We start from the raw sequence: 18,687 nt of genomic DNA on the forward strand, positions 1-18,687 counted from the left end.
AATCATAAATTGTTACACTTAAAAATATTAATACACGAGATAAGGGGAATCATAGTGGTGAGCATTGTGGTGATAGTTTTTATTTATTCTCATGCAAATAACGATTAAAATATTTTCATAACTTTGTTGTGTGGCTGTATTACGTTTATTTTATGTAAATAATAGTTAAAATGTTTTCATAAGAAACCTTAATGTATATGAACTTGATTTGTAAGAGTACTTTGGGGTTGGACCTTGCTTGCGTTTCTTGGGTCCGATTTCAAAGCCCCCTAACCCTTTCAGCGGTGAGGGTGGACGCAGCGATGTCCTCTGCTGGCGTCAAGTCCTGAGGCAGATCCACCTCCCGTTACACGGCGTGCCCGATTTATGCTGGCAAGCGTGGGATTCCCCCGTACAAGGACGTCGGTCTCCTCGGCTGTGAACCGCTCCTGGCGTGCGCCTGGTAAATCCGTCATAATAATATAGCAACCCGCCATGGAACTTGCGCCCTTGCGTTTAAAGGGAATGTTGGCTAGCGTTCTGATTGGTTTATTTGACGTTACGCCCAAACCACACCTATGAATAATGAACCTACTTCAGACCAACCCCTTATTGATTTGCGACCGGCGCAAGAGTTATTTCTCCCGCCGGGAAAATAGCAACAGCGCCCAAGATCCGCCCACAAACTCACTTGCGCGTTGCGCTTCGCACTTGCGTTTCAGATCGTTAAAATAGAGCCCATAATGTCAGACATGTGCATAATTAAAAGGGGAGCTAGAGATTTAATGGTGTGCCCTAAAGACAACAACACAGAATACACTTTTATTTAATGGCTCAATTTATCTAAATCATTTATTTTTTTAAACCTTTAAATTTTTTGTAAAATGTTTGGACTGAGATCTTGTTGCTGTTACAATGTTTTAACCAGCTGATGGCGCCATGTGTTTCGAGCTGGGCTTCGAAACGGTGAATCGTTTTTTAAATCAATTGATTCAGTTGATCTGTAGCTTTAAAAAGCATCGTTTCTCCCATCACTAGTGTACAGCAAATGGACTGGTAGGTCATTTGTCAGTCAAAGGTTGAGCTGAATACAGGTGGCGCTCTTTTTCTGCTTTATTCATTACGTTAAACTTTATTTAACTTAAATGACAAAATGCCCTCAAACGGCACAACATCCATCACAGCATTACTGCCAGGTTGAGGGAACTTGAGTAAAAACGGCTAAAAACAAGAGATTATTTTAAAGTCTGAAATTAAAATCAGCTGGAGTCAACAGTGATCCGACGGAGTGATAGAGTTACTATGAGCTTAAACATAAAATAAGTCATTTAAAATGAGAAAAAGCTGCCGTGAGACTGACTGAACAAACAGATTCAACAAACATCATTGTACAAAAGGCACCACTGACAATGGCGCCCTCTGCAGGACATTTTATGCTACTGAACATGTGTTGTATTATGTGTGACTTAAACTTGTAATTTCATTGGTAGAAGACATATCGTTCATGTTCAGACATGTTTCAAAGCTAGTAAGTTCGCAAAAGTTGTTGTCTATCGTGGCTGGCTGCTATCTGGTCCATTCCTAACAGTTAGTAATGTGTGCATACATCCAAAAAACACACACACACACACACACACACATACATACGCATCTGTACCTACTGGAATTGGAAACAGTAAAGTTGTTTAATATAGACATGGACCGAATGATTTATTGTTCTGTCTGAACATTCAGCAGCGGTTGCTATAGAATTTAAACGGCACCTTTTCACTTTCATACAATTTTGGTTCTTCGAGCCGGATTCAGGCAACTACGGCAGCATCACCATCCCAATCGGAAAGACAAGCTATGCCAGATCAACCAGCTGTGGTTCAACCCCGTCGACAGGTCACCAAGATACCTAGATGACTTCTATGTTGATTATACAATGCAACGTCAACCACTTCATTCTCATAATGAACAGCCAGTTCCATGTGCCACTGGACGTGCATCTGATAAAGAGTGTGTGCCTAAACATAATATTGAAAGTAGACCAGTACCACCACAGGAGATGATCACTGGATCAAGTGGAAGGAGTTAATTTGTGGATGCATTCAAGGTTCACCGCCATCACAGTCTCAGATTTCTCCAAAACCTAATGAGGAACAGAGAATTAGCTCCACAAACCCACAGCAGCCAAAGAGAGCAGGCCAGTACTGCCCCGAGATCATGACAATTAAATGATTAAATAATTGTATTAAATGATACAATGTAGTGCTGTTGGTTAGTAGACACATTTTACTGAAATTTACATAGAATTTATGATAAATAATTTATTTATTAAAATGTAAAAAAACCTGCCCCCTGGCACCATCTTGCTCCTCGTAAGGGTTCGCCAGTTTGAGAACCACTGCTGTATCCACCTTATTTTTGACATAAATGTGGGCACCACCACCTTTGAGCTCTTTTGTGTGAGACTTCCGATGAGCCACTAAAGCTAATGGTAGTCGTAATGCGAATGACACAAGTGTGCCATTTTGACTGCTAGTTAATGTTTATAGACCATTTCAGCTGTCACAACATAAGCCGCTGTCGCGGTCCGCACGTAACTTCCGGTAAACTCCGCTAATAATAAATAACAACAAATTCTTTAAACATAGGTTATTTATATAACAAGCAAACAAAACAACACATAGATTACATAGGAAACCAAAACATTTGTTATTTTCGACGAGGCATTTGTTCAAGAGATCAGTTTAGCAACTAGTCAGACCATTAAAAAAACGAAACCGGAAGTAAGGTTCGGATCCAGACGTGTATCACGTGCGTCCGATGAAACCATCTATAAAGAAATCCAGGAAGACCAGCATAATTTGTGCAGTTAGGGGTTGCAATGATAGCTCAAATGTAATAAATCTACGCATCAGAGCTGAATGTGGATGTGGGGCAAGAGCACCCATAACCTAAAATCTCACATCCATCCAGTAAAACTTTTTAACTGTCTGTGAACAATAAATACAATAATTTTTCAAAAACAACTAATATTTTGCTGATAAAAATATGCTGGTTAGCTGATTTATTTATTGTGCAGTTATATATTATTACAACAATGTGATTACAGTACAGAATATATACGACTTAAACTGCTTATTAGTTTATGTTTATAATAATTCTAAATGTGTTTGCGCATCATTTTGTTTCATTTAAAACAAAAAAGCTAATAATTTCATAAGCTCACGTCTCCCTGTAATTTGTAAGAATAGTTTTTATAAAACGAAAACAATACTGAATAAATGTAATTGTTTAATATGTTCATTTTGTTTTGTTCAAATAACTTACAATGTGTTGAATGAGAGAGATACTACTAACTGTCGGACGACGTGATAAGCTTGATGTGCTGCCATAGAAATCAAATAATCAAATTAATGAATAATTGCCGTTTAAAAAAAAACTCCACACCAGGGGGACAATTGTGACTTTTTAAACATTTTAAACACAAATTCTTGGTCTTTTTCATGCACAAATACTTGACTTCCCTACTGTATAGGTACTGGTATGCCTCTGTGCTTTTATAGTTGCACATCGAAGGCCCGTCACCCCCGTGCAACAACTTAAAATTATTGAATATATTAAAATTTCAATCTCACACTGGGTTATACGTGGCAGGTCTAGTAAATGTTTTCCATAACTCTGCTACCACAACACAGACCAGCCATTGAAATGGTAGTCTTACACAAGAAAGGGAAATAAATCGCATTACTTCTGCGTTTGAAATTAAGGTGGATAGTAAAGTTACCAGCATCACTATGTTGGGTAGCTAGTTACTCCCCAAAACTTAAAATGAGTAACTAACTAGAGATGTTCTGCTAAAATGTTTGTGCTCCTGATGTAGTCAAAGTATATGCACTTTCTCTTATAATTTCATTATATATTATTTTTCAGTAATTCAGCATTATTAAACCAGTATGGTTTACTAAACATGAAAAACAGAAGTAAATTGGCATTTGACATTGACAGACTAAAAGCTGATGTGATATTCTGCAAAAAGGTGAGATTAAGAGATGTGAGAATCAAAATCATGAAGCGTAAGATCATGATGTTGCTTTCTGAGTAATGTCTGCTATCACTTCCTTTAGCTATAAAAAGCTCCCGGTAAGGTTTGCATGCTTGCACAAACAAGCATGAGCATTAGATTTAAATTTTGCATTTGGTAGATACGTTTATCCAAAGCAACCATGGGAAATGTGCTTATTGTGGTTTTAACACAATCACAGTGCTCTACAGAATCCACAATAAAGTGACAAGTATATAGCAGGTCGTGCATACATCTTTGTATATCAGTCTTCATATTCCAGATGCATACAGTAAGAGGACACAGTATGATTTAAAGCGATGTTTAATTTTTCAAAAATCAGCATTCATTAGTTCAATATTTAATTGTAAAGCTGTTTTATTGTAAAGTGCTAGATCAATACAGCAAAAGAAGAACCACACAATATTTACACAAATACGTACAGATTATACTCTTACTGATAATATTTTATATTTTTAACTTTTTGTGTTTAAACTAAACATAGTGACTTCTTGTTGGCATGCACTTATATAGTATCTGTTAACATGCATTTATGCTTGTGAATGCGATGGAGATAACACAGACATTTCAAATGTAAGAATTAAAGTGCTCAGATGCAAAACTCTCTAAGTGATTTTGACATGTTTTCTCGTAAATGAGCAAATTTTCAGACTCTTAATGGATTCTGCCAACAAAGCGGTATTTCTGAATGATTAAGCGGATTTGAAATTAAATTATTTAATAAGCGTACAATACGTGCCGAGAGCATTCGGTTAATATCATCTCATTTTTGACAGAGGTGGTGTTCAGCTGCCTTTGCATCTGAGCTTCTCATTTGCTTCATGTAGTTTTACAGTTATGTCTTTATATATGTAGACACAAGCACAATTTTGCTATTTTGGTTGTTAACCAAAGCTTACAGCACTTATAAATTATATTATATTTACACAAAATTGAAGGTCACACTCACATTGGAGCTAGGGTTTAGGAATTGCAGGTGTTGAACATGTACTCACTCCCCCCCCCCCTTCAAAGGACCAAAAGTAATTAAACAGTTGACTCAAAAGTTATTTAATGTACAGGTGTGGACTATTCCTTTGTTATGTAAGCAGGTAAAGTTTTGGAGTTGATAACAAGTGTGACATTTGCATGCAGAAGCTGTGCACCCACATTTATCCGTCAAAGAGGCTCTCAATGAAAGTGAAACAGACCAATTTTAGGTTTCGTAAACAAAAAAAATCCATCAGAGAGATAACAAGTAACATAGACCAATTAAAACAAATATAGAGGGAGAGTTTTTCAATGTAAAGAAGTAAAATATTTTGGAAAGGCCATGCCATTCATTTGATCTCAGATTGATTGGGCACGCATTTGATTTTCTGAAGACAAAACTTCTGGCTGAAATAAGAAAGACACAACCATCAACGACTAAAGACAGCTGCAATAAAGGCCTGGCAAAGCATCAAAAAGGAAAAAAACGGTGATGCCCATTGGTTCCAGACTTCAGTGTGTCATCCTCAACAAAATAATAAAAATGACTTTATGTCCAATTACATTTGAGCCTCTGAAAATACCGGATGGCAATTTCAAAACTTTTTGCATAGCATTTTTGTTTAACCCCTTGAATAAAGCTAAACGTCTGCATTTAGATTTGTATCTTGATTTGTTTTGTTATAATTCTACTTGCAGAGACAAAATTATGAAAATTGTGTCAGTGTCCAAATATATACTGTTTGAACCGAACTGTATACAAAAAAGTTCAGGAGAAATTGTAGACTTACAAACACTCAGAGTCTGAAGTTATAAAACACACTGAAGATAATCACACAGCAGAATGAGTTTGATCATCTTTTCTTGACTTCTCCATACACCACATTACTGTCTTCTGCAGGTATCTGTTAACATAAATGTTTAAATCAGATTAAATCATTACAGATTTTTACTCATGATCTGTTTTTGATAATGTGTATGTGAGGTGTATGCATGAAATAATGTGCCAGGTTGTAAATAAGTTTTAAATAAATAAGTTATTTACGGCAGGGGTTCTCAACCTACACTTTATTTATTATGACTCAACTTGTATACTTAAATGTTCTAATTCTGATGAATTCAATATTTGGCTTGATGGCTACATCCAGGGCCGCCTTAACCTAATGTGAGGCCCTGGGGCTGAGGGGTTTTGGAGGCCCCCCATCCCCTAAATTTATAGTCTTATTTAAAAAAAAAGTGTAATATCTAGGTAATCTACATCACAAAATGCATTAGTTTCTTTCAATACATACAACAGTGAGTTTTCCCTCTTTGACCCAGAAAACACCATAATATCATTATTAACATAACACTGAGCTCACTTGAGCATAAACACAAGACACTTTATTTAACAACCACACACAGCAACTTGTGGTGAAAATAAAACCAAAATGTATGAGAGTATATGTTTATATATCTTTATGTTTATTATAGTTTTTGGAATATACAAATTTGCAGAAAATTGCCACTCACTAAATGCTCACCACAGTTTTAAAAATATAAGAAGTTAAAGTTAGTTTTAAAGTGAAAATGCATTAATGATAACAAAAGATAAGTCTTTATAGACAGAATCTTGTTTTTTAATCAGTTATTTATTTTGTAGGCTATTGAAGATATAGTATGCATTGTATTTAGTATTTATGCATACGTATGTAAAACGAACACGTATGAATATGCACAAAACAGACAAGGAACATACCGGTATATAAGATCTTTAGATAAGGACATTATAAATATGATTGGTGCGTTCAGGGGATGATCATTTGAGATGGTCTTGTCGCGCTTTGACTTGCACATTTACCGTTGCGTCGTCTTTCTAAACGAACAGATGTGTGTACTGTGAGCTTACATCGCATCAAACTACATCGCTCCGGCTGCGCACGCGTCACTGATATAAACGCGAGTAAACTTAAACTTTATAACAACGAACAGCATTAATATGTTCGGGAACTCCTTTCTTTATTTGGCGGCCGCGGCACGTATCTTGCGTACAGTTGGAGAGACTTCTGCATGCCAGAGACTCAGCTGCACGAGCACAGAGAGAGCGCGCGCCCGCGCGAAAGAGAGAGAGAGACCTGCACATCAGTGCTTATTATGAAATTTCATAAATTACTCTTTCATTTGATGGTGGATTATTTCCTGTTTCTCTGTCACACTCAGTCTAACATGCAGGAATGCCAAGTTGACAACGCGCACTTAATTACATTACGCGGAATAGAAAAATCTGTTACGTCTGATATTTTATTTCACGGTAAGTTACCACGGACCAATCAGCAGCCATGTAACGTGCAGTTAGAGTGATTGACAGATAACCTGACAAGTTGCAAAACAATATGAACGTGAACTTGGGAGGCCCCTGAACTTGGGAGGCCCCTGGGTTTCAGCCCAGGTAAGCCCGTGCATTAAGGCGGCCTTGGCTACATCTGAAGGACATTTTGTGTCAATAGCCCACTTAGAATTCCCCTTACTAATAAAAGGTGAGGACTCGCTCTTTGAAGGTCGCATGCCTCCGAGGTCCATGAAGGGAATTGGAATGAGGCGGCCTACGAAGGCCTTACAAGCCTTCAGTCGCGTTGCTTTGATTCAATTGGTCTAAGAATGCAGCCTTTGGAGGTCGCAGACTTTAATTTGGGACACAGCTAAGATCTCTGCATATTTCAATGCAATGTATTTGTATTGTTCATGTATGTGTGTGGCAGTTTTCAGATAATGATATAAACTGTAATGATTGTTCTCACCGATTTATGCATTTTTCGTTTATGGAATGTTGTATCTGCATATGTGATCTCATCTTCACCAGTCTGAACTGTTTCAACAACAATCAGAGACACATTAGAAACTTAAACTTGGACTTTAATAATGTATTGATTTAGAGATTATAATTTTGTTAATACTAATTATTAAGCACTTTGCAGTAGTTAATAATTACCCTCTTGATGTGTGTCTTTGTGTTTCCTACAGATGCAGAACATTGAAATTGCCGCTACAATCATCAGAGATCCAGCAGCAGCCCCAGAGATATAATCTAAGAATAGGTCCAATGTTTACACTTCGTTTTACAGTGTCACCATTAAACATGTTATAACAGTGTTATAACTAGTAATAACAGTAAATTAGGTATAATTACATGCAAGTAACCTTAAACCAAACGCTAACCTTAAAGTAAGTACATGATGTTAATAATATTACTCGAGTTTTGTAAAGTTATACCACAATTATAAATGTTATAAACAATTGACTCACATAAAAGACTTGAACATGGCTGACAGAGTTGAGTGATGTTGAGATGTTGAGTTTGGTTTGTGATGGTATTGTTGAGTACACAGCTGTATGTGTTGTTATCCTGATTTTCAACCTCCAGATGTAGAGAGAGTCTGATGTTGAGATCAGACACACTGATGCTGGACAATAAACTGTTTCCTTTATACCAGGACAGACTCACATCTCTCACATTCAACACTGAACACAATAATAAACAATTTGAGCTTAATGATAATAAAGAACATTGTGATGAGTCTCTGGTGATGACAGGAACGGGCAGAGGAGCTGAAAATGATTTAGAACAAAACAAAAAATAAGAATTAATAATATATCTACATTTAGCAAGAGGCACGTTGTCAGTTTCTGGTGTCATGATCATAAGGCTTCATTTCTTTAAGGAGTTAAACTCTCATGTTTCAAAAATATATCCAGTATCAAATGAATAAATAATTTTACACAACGCAAAAAATGTTTATGATGTTAAAACTTAAATATGTAATTGAAAGGACAAACAGTAAATCTTTACTCACCATAAACAGTTACATTGAATCTGTATGGGATATTGGGTGTCTTTCTGTTGGTTACATCATAAAGTCCAGTGTGTTGAGTTGTGATGTTTGTGATGGTGAGATCTCCAGTCTGAGCATCTGCCTGCAATCTGTCTCTGAATCTCCCATCAAGAACAGTGTCATTTATTCTGACTATATTAGCTGTTTTATTTATTCTGGCTATGCGAATACCTTTATCTCCAAACCTCCACTCGATCACATCAGCTGTCTGTAGTTTAATATCGGTGTGTAGAGTAACAGAATCTCCCTCCATCACTGACACTGACTTCACTTCATCACCAAACACATCTGAAACACACAAACAAGAGACAGACACAGAGACTGGTAATCTTTGTTAAATTATGTCTTTTAAAGCTTTAAACAATTTGGTTTTCTAAAATACAATTTGGCAATAAAAAATGAAAATGTATGATTTGGTTACAATAAATATGCAGATTGTTCACTTGAATTAGTCAACATTACTAGAAATTTGCGAGGAAACCCGTTGCACTAAATGATAGTTTTTACACAGGGTGAAATTAAACAGGTTAAGTTGAATTATCATAGACCCTTTAGTTTGTGTAGCAGACAAATCAAGTTGACATTAGTAGTCTTTACTAAAAAAAGTTAGTTACTAAGTTAGTTATTAGTTACTATGTTGAACAAAAAAAGTACATTTAACTTACATTTTTTTGTTCAGTAAACTTAATTTTAAGTTGATTTAATCTGTAATATTAATTGCTCTGTCCAACATCTCTACTTAGTTAATTAAGTTCAAAGATTTTTTTGGTGTTATAAATAGTATTATAACACAAAATTCATGACTGACTATAAGTCAATCATTGAATTAACTTGATCCTCAACAGAAACGCATATACAAAAACTGCATTTGTGACATGCATTGAGAGAAATACAATAGCTGAACAGGGTTTATAAGTAAACACTGATCATCCGAATGTTGACCTCACAAAATTATAATTTACAACAAAACAACATCAATAATATAAGAGCTTAAATCTCTATGACATTTTATTAACAAATATTTAAGTAGTTAAAGTTCCTATTCTGTGAAAAAAGCAGAAAATAATCAAAATATTCAGGCGCAGAGGATTATGAGTATTCCTAATGACATGTACTGATAATTTTAAGTTCAGTGTTTTAATATTAATTAAAATGACAAAAGCTGACAGAAAGTAGAAAACTTTTGGTTTAAAAATTTTCGTTTACATTTTGACGAATACTTAATAAATCAAATGTCCGTAAACTATAAAATATGTTTACAGCTTACCCACTGGACACCTGAAGCATAAAGAGTAAAAAATCAACACAAGAAACATTTTCTTTGACAGTTCAGCGCTCTGTGTTGTGTTGTCAATCAAGATTTGACACAATTCTAGTTTAACACGGATCTTGTCTGGTCGACTGAACATGCGTCCTTTACTTCCAGTTTTACAGCAGCATTGTGTTTCTCAGTTTCCATTCAGCTATATTTTATTTTATTAATAATATTGATTTCTGTCAAACCTCCAGGATCCCAGTTTGGACTGTACTAAAGAGTTTTTTTACAGGTTCAGTAAAACTTGAAATGTTTTTGTGTTTAGGAATTGTTGCTTTTATCCTGACCGTAGAGTAAACTAAAAACATTTTATCTACAGGCCATGTTTAAAACTAAAGGGTAAATAATAGTAATTGTGTCTATGTTGGATTTACAACTGTAATGTTTGTAAATTCAGTTTTCAGTGTTAATCTGGACTTTCAAGGCTTTAGCTGACAGGTAGTTTTTGCGGCATGTATCATTTAAGAGAATTATTGATCTAAGAAGTGATTCATGAGATGAAACTCCCTGTTTGAAGGGTTGTGTGAAATATGTTTATACTCTGTTGAGACTATACAATATTTTACAAACATACAAATGTGATTTAAAAACAGTCGTGACTTAAGCTTAAGATGAGCACGTGAATTGACTTTGAAATCAGACCTTTTTTTTAAGGATAATAAAGCAATCACTTTGCAAAGTGTATTGTTCTTGTGCATGTGCTTTATATGTAAAGTTATCTTTCCTCCTAAAAAGGATGTTCACTAGAAATGTCTTTATAGGGTTTAAGAGAGAGTTGTTTGGTTGATATGGTGGGAGTGGTCTAATTTAGTGAAATGTATGGGAACATAAAAGTGTTTTAACTGTGCACAATCTTGCTGCAGATTGCAACACGTTTTCAGATCCCTGAACTGTTGAGGGAAATGTTACTCATGGTTGTTCTCTCTTCGTGTTTCTGCTGTTTAGTGGGTAAGTTATAAACATGCTTTATGTTTTTTTTATAAGCAGTATTAGGAATAATAATTTATTATTTAAATCAGAAGATTTGCATTCACATCCCTGAGGTCTAACTTTGATAGCTTAGAAGCAGGTCGGTAATTTATAAGGTACAAATTAAATAAAGTTTATAGATTATTTACATTTTTAACATTTATAATCATATATTCAATCAGCTGTTCTGAAATTATCTACACTTTAGTTCCTGCCTAAATAAATAAAGTTTGAGCTACCCGACATTACCAATGGATTTGGACAGCATTTGATGTGTGCGAGCGGTAGAAAATCGAGTGATCATGTGTGTACAGGTTGTGGATCACACAATGATTTGCGATACTCCCGTACAACAGAAATATATAATATAAAATATCCAAAAATAAATACGTTGTTATAAAAGATGCATTAATCCAACTTAAACTGACTGAAGATCTTTAATCTTTGTGAATGTTTTTGTGTGTTTGCAGATGTGTTTGGTGATGAAGTAAAGTCAGTGATGGAGGGAGATTCTCTTACTCTACACAATAATATTACTGAACTACAGAGAGATGATGTGATCGAGTGGAGGTTTGGAGATAAAGGTTCTCTCATAGCTAGAATAAATAAAACATCTAATATAGTTAGAATAAATGCTGATGTTCTTGATGGGAGATTCAGAGACAGACTGCAGTTAAATAATCAGACTGGAGAGCTCATCATCACAAACATCACAACTCAACACGCTGGACTTTATCAAGTAATCAACAGAAATACACCAAATACCCCATACAGATTCAATGTTACTGTCTATGGTGAGTAAAGATTTAGGGGCGATTTCCCGGACAGGGTTTAGATTAATCCAGGACTAGGCCTTAGTTATTTTAAGAAGTTTTTACAAAAAACTATACTGGTGTGCATCTTGAGACAAAACAATGACACTGATATATTTTAAGATATATTAGTACAAGGTGTTTTGAAATTAAAGCAGCTCAAACATGCATTTTAGTCTGGGACTATCATAGGCCCTGTCCGGAAAACCGTCTTAGTGTTTGTCCTGTCAATTACAGTTTTAATATTTTAAATATTTTTACTTATTTATCTATTTATTATAGAATATATTTTTGCACCTAATTTCACATAATAATTAACAACATAAGGGTTTAACTCCTTAAAAAAATGAAGCATAAGATTGTAGGACATCAGAAACTGAGAACGTGCCTCTTGCTAAATGTTGATATGAATTCTTATGTCTTTTTGTTCTGAATTTATTTAAAATATTTTATTTGCTAATTTTTAACGAATGCAGACCTTTCGCAAGGAAAACTTGTTTAGTTTCGGTTTTAAGATAAGACAAGACGTTCAGATGTCACAAACACACTACTTGGTTTAATCATTTGTAAATATAATGTCGTATATGTTATTAAAATACATATTTATATTTAATTTTTGTGTAATATTAAACTGTACCTGTCAAATTGATTTGCAGCATCTGGTTACCGTGTGTTGTTAGTTTCAAGCGGTTGTTATGTTAGGAACAATTGACAACGAGCCATTGAATTATAAGAAAATTATTATTATTATTATTTTTGAATAATTCAAAGAAGTCAATTATTCCACTAATAACACAGTTACCAAAAATATACTCTGGTGCCTATTTTAAAGACATTTTAAAGGTTAGGTGTGCGGTTATTGAAAAATAATCAACACCTATTGAACATTTTTCAACCATTCAGAATAAAGCATTCAACAGACCCGTGGTATAAGCAAGGAATAATTTACGATGGGCCACTGAATTATAAAAAAGATGGGATAAGACGTTCAGATGTCACGAACACACTATTTAGTTTAATCATTTGTAAATATAATGTCATATATGTTATTAAAAGACATTTTTCTGAAATATTAAACTGTACCTGTCAAAATGATTTGCAGCATCCGGTTACCGTGTGTTGTTAGTTTCAGGCGGTTGTAAGGAATAATTGACGACGGGCCATTGAATTATAAGAAAATTATTATTATTATTATTTTTGAATAATTCAAAGAACCGAAGTCAATTATTCCACTAATACCACAGTTACCAAAAATATACTCTGGTGCCTATTTTAAAGACATTTTAAAGGTTAGGTGTGCGGTTATTGAAAAATAATCAACACCCATTGAACATTTTTCAACCATTCAGAATAAAGCATTCAACAGACCCGTGGTATAAGTAAGGAATAATTTACGACCGGCCACTGAATTATAAAAAAGATGGGATAAGACGTTCAGATGTCACGAACACACTATTTAGTTTAATCATTTTAAATATAATGTCATATATGTTATTAAAAGACATTTTTCTGTAATATTAAACTGTACCTGTCAAAATGATTTGCAGCATCCGGTTACCGTGTGTTGTTAGTTTCAGGCGGTTGTAAGGAATAATTGACGACGGGCCGTTGAATTAAAAGAAAATAATGCACACCCAGGTGGTTATTATTATTATTTTTGAATAATTCAAAGGACTGGAGTCAATTATTCCACTTATACCATCATTACCAAAAATATTGCTCTGGTGCCTATTTTTTTAAGAGATTTTAAAGGTTAGGTGTGCGGTTATTGAAAAATAATCAACATCCATGGAAAATTTTTCAACCATTCAGTATAAAGCATTCAACAGACCCGTGGTATAAGTAAGGAATAATTTACGAGCCATTGAATTATAAGAAAATAATGCACATCCAAGGTGCAATGCCCGTTCACCCCGCTGTTGTGTATTATTTTCAAATAATTCAAAGGACCGGAGTCAATTATTCCTCTTATACCACGGTTACCACAAACATTGCTCTGGTGCCTATTTTTAAGACATTTGACAAGTTAGGTGTGCGGTTATTAGAAATTAATGCATACCCACTGAACATTTCTCAGCCAATCAGAATACAGCATTCAACAGACCCGTCGTATAACTCGGAATAACAAACTTTTGAATGTTGCGACTGGCCAATCACAATCAAGAATTTTAGATCACCGTGTAATAAATATTCATATACTGTATGTTGATTCTTATTTCTGTTCTCCAGGTCATCTACCCATTCCTGTCATCACCACACAAAACTCTTCATCATCAGAAACATCATCATGTGTGTTGTTGTGTTCAGTGTTGAATGTGAGAGATGTGAGTCTGTCCTGGTACAAAGGAAACTGTTTATTGTCCAGCATTAGTGTGTCTGATCTCAACATCAGCAGCATCTCTCTACCTCTGAAGTGTCTGGATGATTCTTACAGCTGTGTGGTGAATAATACCATTAGTAACCAAACTCAACATCTCAACATCACTGATGTCTGTCAGACGAGTTCAGGTACAAAAGCCATGATTATTGGTGCTTATTCCCTGTACTAATCTTTTGTCAATTACTGATTTTTTTAAAAGAAAGTCTGACCTTTTCAAGAGTTGAATCTTTCATTCATTTAAACACAGTGATGTTGGTAAATGTAAAGCATTTGATGAAACACATGTTTCATATTGTTTTTTTCAGACTGTGTTTGCTGTTGTTATATTTCTGAAGCTGTGATCCGATTGGTTCTCGTCGGTCTGGTAGTTGTGGCTACTGTAGCTGTTTTAGTTTATGACATCAGATCCAGAAGAGCCGAACTGAAGGAGGAAGTTCAGACATCACCATTAGACTGATACATTTTACATTCTGATATGTAGGAGTAGTAATAGCCATAGATATTTATAAAGGCTAGATGTGTTACGGCGGAGTCTCTAATGTCGTCACCTGGCGGCCATCTTACCACAGGCAGCTCGCTCACTCATAGCATTGAGTTTAATGATGCAGGTACTTTTAAATGATCATAACTTGCTCAATTTTCTACTGATATTCCAATGGTTTGGTTTCTTAAAAACGTTATTAACGTGGCTATAATTCAGTTATGGTCATTTAAAAGTAAATGCACCATTAAAACTCAATGCTACGAGTGAGCGAGCTGCCTGTTGTAAGATGGCTGCCAAATGCGGACGTTCCACTCAATTGGCCAGGATCACGGGTGAGACATCTAGCCTTTATACATATCTATGGTTATAGCTTTCTAGTGTTATTGCCAAGGATGTCATTTTGTCAAATATAAATTTTGACTTATTATATGTTTAGCACAGAGTCCGTAACTTGATTTTATGTAAATTATTATTGTTGCAATGTTTTGTTGTTGTTGTTTTTAATGTAGTAATTGAGTATTTTTTAGAGGCATCAAGTTAAAAATAAATAAATCTCAATTCAATATTTCATATCTACACTGTAAAAAACATATTGTGAAATTCACAGTAATTAACTGGCAGCAATTGACAAGTAACTTACTTTAGAAAAAGCACAGTAAGTTACTTGTCAATTGCTGCCAGTTAACTACTGTGTTTTTTTTCTATAGTAAGTTACTTGTCAATGGCTGCCAGTTCAATACTGTGATTTTGCCGTACTGTAAGTTACTTGTCAATGGCTGCCAGTTAACTACTGTGATTTTTCCGTACAGTAAGTTACTTGTCAATTGCTGCCAGTTAACTACTGTGATTTTTCCGTACAGTAAGTTACTTGTCAATTGCTGCCAGTTAACTACTGTGATTTTTCCGTACAGTAAGTTACTTGTCAATGGCTGCCAGTTAAATACTGTGATTTCTTTTCCACAGTAAGTTACTTGTCAATGGCTGCCAGTTAACTACTGTGATTTTTCCGTACAGTAAGTTACTTGTCAATGGCTGCCAGTTAACTACTGTGATTTCTTTTCTACAGTAAATTACTATTGTCAATGGCTGCCAGGTAACTACTGTGATTTTTTTCCACAGTAATTTACTGGCAGTCATTGACAAGTAACTAAGCAGAGATTATATGTTTTTAATATATAGTTCATTATGGTTTTCCCTACAGCATTTGATTGGTTAGTTATTTTCTGTAAACATTCATCAATGTTAAAATAAAGTTGTAATGGCCAGCCTTAAAGGTTGAGTTACAATTATTTAAAAACTCAAGACTGTTAAAAGAAGGAAATACAAAAAACAAATCTAAAACAATATAAAAGTCCAAGCGTGTTAAAAGTCCAAATGTGCAAAGTTTCCACTGTGTATATAAAATCCAAGAAAGTGATATCCAAAGTCCATAAAACGTAAGTGGACAGGAAAGCCCAAATACACAAACTCCACACACCAGCAACCGCTTGTTTTAGCTATAGCGTCAGCTAACCATGTGCTCCTGCTCCTTCCTTTTATACAAAGTTCCATGTCATGTGACCCCTCACATGACAGGCAGACGAAGCAAAATAAAAGACATACACACATAAAATAGCAAAAGGATAAAATGGCTAAGAAAACGTAAAACTAATTTAAACTCAAATATACATAAGTCACAATATAATGAGTGGTAAAACATGTATCTTGTGTGATCATGTCACAACGTTAATGATCTAATTTAAATATGCTAAATTACAAAACAATACAATAAGTTTTCTGATTTAAGGGAACTGTTTCACAAATATGTACTGAATTAAAAAAAATTTTTTACAGTCAAATACATTCAATAAATGCATGCTAACATTTGTAAAATAACATTTTAATTTGGATGAAAAAGTATGAATTCCCAAGAAATGTATCTTAAAACATCTTAAACTTTTGTTACAATCTAAAAATAACTAAATATAATTCAGAACAATCTGTAAATAAAACAAAATAATTAATTATCAATCAAAAGTACACTACAAGTAAACTGTAAGTTTCCTCCAATTCTTATTAAACACAATATGACTGTGAAGTATAATAACTGAAATGCAAAACAAATTTATGTCTACAATATTTTCACTCCAAAATAAATAGTTCTAGTGCACAACACAACCATTGATTCTAAAAATGATTCTAAATTCAGAATCCTAATTTTACAGTGTATAAGTAACATTAAAATATGCCCAAAAAGGTCAGTGAAACCATACCACAACAGACAATGTTAAGAGATTGAAAAGCTATTTTCATTTAAATTGCTAGTAATCTACTGGATCCTACAGTATGAATAAACATATTTACAAGATTTACTAAAAGTTAGAATTTATGTTTTAATTCTATTCAACATGCTTAAACACATTATTGTTTAATTTACATTAAACGTGCCTGTATTGACATTTAAGTACGAAATAATATCAGCTTTGAGTGGACTAGTTATCAGATGTTTAAGTGAATCACCAAAACATGACTCCAAACAATGGACCTTTTCCTATAGATTATGTATCATATATGTGAACAAAGTTATTTTTAAGTTATTTATACACACTTCACTTTGATGCAATTTTATTTTCTGTGTGCAGTTTTAGCCACTGGTAAAACTCTAATGGGACTGCTCTCCATTCAGAGGGCTTATGTGTTTTCATGTCTCACCAGCATATGGCCAAGATGATTTCAGTGTAATACTGTTTAAAGTATCTATTAGCCTACCATGTGTATTTTCTCTAAAATTAAATATTTTAGCAGCCAAAGAAGTCACAGAAGAAGAAGCTAAGCAAGTTAACCCACAAACGAAGAAGAAACAGCAACTTGTGTATAATTTGAGAAGACCAGCAATGATGGAAGTAAATAAACAGCGACTTTTGATGCAGTTTGAGTTAAATCACTCCTCAACTTGGCTCATCTTTGTTTTCACCGTCACAAACGGAAATACCTCTGACACAGTTTTTTTTACCTGACGGGAGGGGTTCTGGTGGACCAATCACAGCGCTTGCGGTCTGCGTAGATCTGACGCGCTGTTAAAAATTTTGTGAGGTGCGCGTCAGGCTACGCAGAGCTACGCACAGGCTAAGGACCTACGCACGACTATAAATCGCCCTTTAAACTGACATACTGGGTGCATCCCAATTCAGGGGCTGTGGCCTTCCAAGGCCGTATCTGAAGGCAAATGACATCACCGGGCTGTTACGAAGGCTGTCACAATTCGAAGGCTCCTTCATATAAAAGCCTCTTACTGTGGCCTTTTCCCCACTGAAACCGAGTTAGGGCTGTAACGCTATAGCTTGTCCCATTAAAAAGACCTGCCTGATTATGCATCAAAAATCATAATCATTCAAAATAAAACAAAATCATTCAAAATCATTCAAAATATTCTTTATTATCATGAAATTACCTGAAAGTATTTGAAGAACTGCAATATAAATATTCCTGTAGACATTTCCTGGAACAGCGTTTGCAATGCTAGCCTACTTCTTTTGTGACACAAAGGGAGTTTCTGCACGAGAGCGCCCCCTGGCTTTTGGATGTGGCGGCATTTCACTGTAATTCATGCAAATTCATTAATTGAGAAAACGCGCATTTGCACGATAAATCGTTACAGCCCTTCCGAGGATCCATAGATGTATCCTTCACAGCCTTGGCTATCCCAAAATTCAATATGAAGTCTGGGTATTTTGAAATAAACATTCAAAACTGTAGTTAAATAAAATTGTATATTTTGCTAATTAAAGGTCCTTGTGTCTGTTTTACTATTATAAATGATGTTTTAGTGATGTAAATTAATATTATTGCTGCAATGTTG

At 34.8% G+C, this 18,687-nt stretch overlaps 2 protein-coding genes across 4 annotated transcripts; one reads left to right on the top strand and one right to left on the bottom strand.

The window, feature by feature from the left end:
- Nucleotides 1-4,336: 4,336 nt before the first annotated feature.
- Nucleotides 4,337-10,463, bottom strand: LOC135748211 (uncharacterized). Its single transcript, XM_073813600.1, has 6 exons — nucleotides 10,157-10,463; nucleotides 8,851-9,177; nucleotides 8,303-8,605; nucleotides 7,989-8,084; nucleotides 7,798-7,865; nucleotides 4,337-5,925 (listed from the first exon to the last, which is right to left on the bottom strand). Exons 1-6 carry the CDS (start codon nucleotides 10,296-10,298, stop codon nucleotides 5,875-5,877), a joined length of 987 nt encoding a protein of 328 aa, XP_073669701.1. The 5' UTR covers nucleotides 10,299-10,463; the 3' UTR covers nucleotides 4,337-5,874.
- Nucleotides 10,464-10,873: 410 nt separating this feature from the next.
- Nucleotides 10,874-15,419, top strand: LOC135748213 (uncharacterized). Of its 3 annotated transcripts, XM_073813602.1 has the most exons (5): nucleotides 10,874-11,152; nucleotides 11,644-11,967; nucleotides 14,215-14,309; nucleotides 14,400-14,493; nucleotides 14,671-15,419. In XM_073813602.1, exons 1-5 carry the CDS (start codon nucleotides 11,107-11,109, stop codon nucleotides 14,820-14,822), a joined length of 711 nt encoding a protein of 236 aa, XP_073669703.1. In that variant the 5' UTR covers nucleotides 10,874-11,106; the 3' UTR covers nucleotides 14,823-15,419. The 3 variants fall into 3 exon arrangements, with proteins under 3 accessions (XP_073669703.1, XP_073669704.1, XP_065122424.2); XM_073813603.1 differs by having other exon boundaries at nucleotides 11,644-11,757; nucleotides 14,215-14,493; XM_065266352.2 differs by having other exon boundaries at nucleotides 10,875-11,152; nucleotides 14,215-14,493.
- Nucleotides 15,420-18,687: the final 3,268 nt, after the last annotated feature.

The sequence above is a fragment of the Paramisgurnus dabryanus genome, chromosome 24 (assembly GCF_030506205.2).
Source record: "Paramisgurnus dabryanus chromosome 24, PD_genome_1.1, whole genome shotgun sequence".
In the NCBI taxonomy this organism is placed as follows: domain Eukaryota; kingdom Metazoa; phylum Chordata; class Actinopteri; order Cypriniformes; family Cobitidae; genus Paramisgurnus; species Paramisgurnus dabryanus.